The sequence below is a fragment of the Macadamia integrifolia genome, chromosome 9, assembly GCF_013358625.1.
Source record: "Macadamia integrifolia cultivar HAES 741 chromosome 9, SCU_Mint_v3, whole genome shotgun sequence".
Classification (NCBI taxonomy): Eukaryota; Viridiplantae; Streptophyta; class Magnoliopsida; order Proteales; family Proteaceae; genus Macadamia; species Macadamia integrifolia.
Window position 1 is genome coordinate 37,732,854 of NC_056565.1, and position 5,678 is coordinate 37,738,531.

Consider the following 5,678-nt stretch of genomic DNA (forward strand, 5'->3'; position numbering starts at 1 on the left):
CTTATGGTTTTATTAATATTCCATCCATATAATCACAATTCCAGTCCAATACACCATTCCCTTTTAAATTGGAAGAAAACTTAGGGTTTAGGGTTTAGCAGGATGGAATTCTTACAAATTGAACCCCCAGTATCCCTCTAAAATTAGGGCTTTCTCTACTGGGCAGCTATTTTGCTCCCAGGGATCCCCTGGCAGCCTTCTATTGGACTAAAATCCTAAACCTAGTTACCCAATTAGTTTAAGCTACCCAAAATAACCTTACTGTAGTAGTCAGTGTGACTCACCTGTGGGCAACATTGGTCTAATAGTAGCCTTAGGTGCAAAAGCTCTCTTCTAATTTCTTCTTCTTCCTTTTCTTCCTTCTCCTTTATTCTTCTTTTTCTTCTCTTCTCCTTCTTCTTTCCTTTATTGTAAAGCAGCCCTAATCTATGTAAATGGGCTACTACACCACCAGCCAATCAAACCTAAGGGTTTGTTTGGCTAGGATCCCATTAATGCATTTTTAATAGGGTAATTTATAGCACCCCCCTAGAGAATCCCATTATTAGATAAACACACCCTACATATTACCAAATTATACTCAGACCCCCTTTCATCAGTCGCCGCTAAGTGAGGAGTTGAAATGATTGTTATACCCTTTTGACTAAAACACATGTCCAATTCATATTTTACCCAAGTCCCTCATTATCCCTAACTTCCATAATTATCCCTAACCTCCACTCACCTTCATCGTGGAGTTCAAGAAGGTTTTCCATGCATAGGCAAGCGTGCTTCAACCCGGCACACTCCTATGTCGGTGCTGGTGGTAGATCACTGCGTAACGGTTTGGGGCATGGAGCGTGCTTGTCCTCATATTGTAATAGTTTCTCACAATATAAGGACAATGGTTAAGAGGGGTCATTCGGATTACATCTGATCTGCTTTGTTGTACTTGGAAAAATCAGGCTTCCATAACCGAATTGGTGTCTTGGTGGAAGAGAAAATGCCGAATTTTATCCCTGAAGGACCCTTGGGTGGCTGGATTCATTCTCATTGCTGATGTTATTTGGTAAGAAAGAAATCATAGAATGAATGGGGGTAAGGGTGGAGATGTTTCTCTGCTATTTAATAGGGTCCTGAGGGCATTAAATGAGGCTAGTCTTAACTTGAAGGGGGTCATTCGGACTACATCTGATTTGCTTTGCTATAGAAAGTTGAGTCTTAATATGTCCCCTACCAGTCCTCATGTTATTCTTGAAATCAATTGGTGCAAGTCCCCTTGCTCCTGGACGAAGCTAAATGTTGATGGCCGTTCCATGGGGAATCCAAGAAGAGCAGGTGTCGGAGGTGTTATGTGTGACTTCCGGGGGCTGAATTTTTTCCTTGAAGGTTTATCTTGGTATTCAAACCAATTACTATGCTGAATTTCGGCGCTTACTGGATGGAATTTTCTATGCTATGAATCAAGGGGAGTCAAGATTATGGATTGAGTCAAGACTCTGTGGCTGTTGTAACTGTTGTTTAGAGCAATTATATCCCTTGGTTTTCTCTTCAGGATTGGCTATCCCTACAACAGTATCTTAGGTCTATCTTATGGAAGATCTTGCATTTTTCAGGGAAGCAAACCCAGTTGCTGACTATCTCGCCAAATCTATTGTGAAAACAAGAGTCACTCACAATATGGAGGAATTTCCTTCTTATGTTTTTGAGGAAATTAGGAATGACATGTATTCAAAATCCAATTTTAGATTTTACAGATAGCTTCGGAGGACCCCTGCTGATGGCATTGCTTAAGGTGGGGTCCCTTCTTAGCTAAGGTTTTCTTATGATGTACACTAATTTTTATTCCTTTTTTCCTTTAATACAATTCTGACTTCTAGAAAAAAAAAAAAGGATAATGGTTAAGAAAAAATTAGAATTTGAGCTTCCAAAATGTCTTCCCAGCAAAGGACACCCACCAGCAATCCACACAAGAAACTCATAAAAAAAAAAAAAAAAAAAAAAAAAAAGAGGGGGGGCATCAGAAATCAGCATTTACGTTTCATCAAAGAATGAATGACATTCCCTGGAGTGGAAAAAGAAACATAGGCTTTCCAAGAGATGGCATCTACAGACAGGCAAAATAGCATCACAATTTTTCCAGTTCAGGAGCAAGAGATGACATTCCCTTGAGTGACACTCTTTTTGAACTCAACAGGTTTCTTGGTAGAGACTGATTTTGGATCTGCACTGGCTATTAACCATGTGTACATATCAGAGAATCTTGGCAACTTGGAAGAAACTATTAGCCCAGTGCTATTGAAGGAACTAGGGGGTGGATAGGTGAATAGGATCACATTCTTCTCCTTAGTGAATATGATCAACTGCAACAATCCATTGAGGACAATATACAATTTAATGCATCTGATCAGAAAATTTTTGTTCACAGGGAACTTCTTTAGGTAAAAGTGAGCCACGAGAGAAATGATTATGATAATGGCTCCCATGAATAATCTTATATTGCTCATCCTCACATCTTCCACATGTTCAAGACTAGCAACAATCTCTGTAATAGATTTGTCAAGAAGATGTTTAATGGAATGAGGATCCATCAAATTCGCTTTTTTAGGGATTTTGTCTTTGGAGTTACCATTGCTCACCATTTCTCCCTTTTTCTCTTGCATTTGGGATTTTTTTTGTGATTTTATCTGAACGTCTGAGGCTCGGAGCTTTAGGGCTCTTGCTCAGAGAGCATCTCTCCTCCTCCTCTCCCTCTTCTTCTTCCTCAAAATTAGAGGGTGTATGTCACAACCCGCCTCCACTCACCTGAAGGCTGGTGACATGGACATGCACATGTATCCACAATCCATCAGGGATCCACGATGCAATACTTTAAGTGCATAAAGTTACGAAATGATTTTATAATCACAAGATAATAATAAGAGTCAAATATACATAACTGGTGGAGTCTAATAATATTTATCATATTTACCAAAATGTTTTCATAGCAGAATATTAATTACAGTTATGCCTCTAGGGCTGCATCTGATATGTAAACAAAATAGCCAAAAGGGAAGATGATACTCTCATCCTCAGCATGCTCCAGAACCACAATCATCGCATACACAGCTGTCCTCGTGCATGACTAGCTCCTTATCCCAAAGGCCACCTCCATAGAGGGCTAGCTCCTCAACCACAGTCTCTGAAGGGTTCCCTGAATCCACATCTAAGAAGGGAAAAAAAACAGGGGTGAGCTTCCACGAAGCCCAGTGAGGCGTACACACAACATCCACAACAATATGAATGCCCAACCAAACCAATATGAATGCATTTATATAAATGCAATGCCATGATCCGGATTATTAGCAAACAAACTTAATCAACAGATTCTAAGTCCATAAAGAGTATTAGTGCTACTGCAACATAGGTGGTATCCCCAGTCATGAATGTACGTTATCAATCCTCAAGGATACAAGCTAGTTAAGAGTCAGGAGCATACCGGTCCCTACATGGCTACTTCGGTACCTGGTAAGCCCCTATTAATAATCCCCCATAATACAACACCATTTTGTTGGGCCGTTCTTAGAGCTGAAATATGCTTCCTGATACCATGCTTATAGAAGTATTCTTCAGATTCAACCCAACTGTACTCACCTCCTCTGTCAGATCTTAGACACTTTAGCTTCTTCTCTGTCTGATTTTCAACTTGCATTTAGAGATCTTAAATCTTTCTAAAGCCTATGACTTGTGTTTCAAGAACATCACCCACAAAATTCTTGAATTATCATCAACAAATAACTTGATGTTTCTCTTCTGAGGTGCTAGGTGTCCTTATAGGATCATAGAAATTTGTGTGAATCAACTCCAATGGTGAGTTGGAATAGTACTCCTTTGACTTGTAAGAGATTAGGATGTGCTTTTCCTTCTGACAAGATGCACAAATAGGATTGGAGAGCTTCTTTAACTTAGGAACATCTCTTATTACCTTATTCAAAGAACTTGGCAAGGTTCTTGAAACCAATATGATCAAGTCTTCTGTGCCATTGCCATGTCTCCTCATCTATGCTGACCATATATGAAATTTTCTCTAACTCTATTAAGGTGTACAAGTTCCTTGAAGTTCTCTCTCTAGTAGCCACTACATTTCCATTACTTGATTTCCTTATTTCACATCCTTTACTATTGAAAGTCACTTCATACCCTTCTTCACAGATTCTGCTGAAGCTAAGAAGATTGTGTTTGAGCCCTTGAACATACAAGACTTCATGAGATTTCACCTTCCCATGATTTAGACTTATGGACCCCTTTCCTGTAATTCTGGCACCATTATTGTTTCTAAATTTCACAAGTCCACCTTCAAAGTCCTGTAGTTGTTAACTTTCCATTATCTCCTATCATGTGGCTTGAGCAACCACTATTAAGCATCCATAGAGTAGAGTCTCCTTGAGACTTAAATGCTCTCTGAACAACAAATGCTGCTGCATCTTCTTCATCTTTTACTCCTTTCTCTCTGAACCTAGAATTTCTTGATAGATTCAGATTTCCATGTTTTCTTTTGCCTTGAAAACTATTTCTTCACCTCATCAGCTTTTGAGTTTCTGAAAAATCCCTAATTGCCTCTGTTCTTCTGTCTTTTTGTGGGAAATAAAGTTCTACAGTTTCTTGTAATATGCCCAAAGTTGTTGCATCTGTAACATTCAACTATTTCCTCTCCACATATCTCATTGGACCAGTGTTGAATAATCTGGGATCTTGTGCACCAAAGTGTTGCACTTGTAGAAATAAGCTTGAAAAGTGTGCCTCTGCCTCTTAGGTTCCATCTGTCATCTGTAAGGATATCTGAAGTTGTCATAAGCTCTAGGTCTCTATTAAGGACCTTGAATGTAACTATAGTTCTTTGTTCTCTTGCTTGGCCTTGCCATCTATGGTTGTCTAGCATGGTTAGTCTAATGGTATAGAGACTGACTTAACTAGTTTGCACTCTTTCTTTTTGCACTACTCTCTTGACATGCCAACAATAGTAACATGTGCCTTCCCTCTCTGAACATTCCTGTCACTGACTTTGATAAGATTCTACACAACCCCTTTACCATTTGTCATGGTATTTTTGGAAGAATCATCAATAAATCCAAGCCCAAATTTCAAGTGAGTCAGTCTCTGAGCATTGATGATGTCATTAAGTTTCTTACTGCTATGATGCCCTTTTGGAGTATACTCATCTTCAACATCTTCATTTTCTGAGTCTTCTCTATCAATCTCATTTCTCTGGAATTCTTCAACCTTAGCCTTCAACAAGTCTGGCTCATCTTCATAACCATCAAATGTGCAAGAATCTCAACTTGCACCTCCAACTGTTCTTTCAAAGCCACTTTCTCCAATTCTAGTGTGTTGTAGTCAATGGTCTTCTATGAGAATTGAAACTCAAAGTCATCCAAGGTCTTCCTTGACTTATCAGCTTGCTTTCTCAACTCAAGAACTAATTGTTTTTGCTCCTTGAGGTCTTGGGTGACCTTCTTGACTTTCTTCCTTTCTTTTCTGAGCTCTTTAATAGCAACCCTGAGTTTAGCTTCTAGATATGAATTTTCATCTTCCTCTTCTTCTTCTGAAGACTCTTCTTTGATAGATGAATCCACCTGTTTTCTTCCACATCTATTGAGGTCATGAACATAGCCTCATCATCTTCATCATCTGATGATTCTTTAGAATCTTCATCAGATGTG

The 5,678-nt window shown here is 39.1% G+C and overlaps 1 protein-coding gene across 1 annotated transcript; it reads right to left on the minus strand.

Annotated features, from left to right (window-relative positions):
- Positions 1–2,123: 2,123 nt before the first annotated feature.
- On the minus strand, positions 2,124–2,642 carry LOC122089768 (probable signal peptidase complex subunit 2). The gene has a single exon (XM_042659459.1). The coding sequence runs from the start codon at positions 2,640–2,642 to the stop codon at positions 2,124–2,126; it is 519 nt and encodes a 172-aa protein (XP_042515393.1).
- Positions 2,643–5,678: the final 3,036 nt, after the last annotated feature.

Coding starts and splice junctions, on each gene's coding strand:
- LOC122089768 (XM_042659459.1), bottom strand. CDS start 2,642: ATGCAAGAGAAAAAGGGAGAAATGGTGAGCAATGGTAACTCCAAAGAC.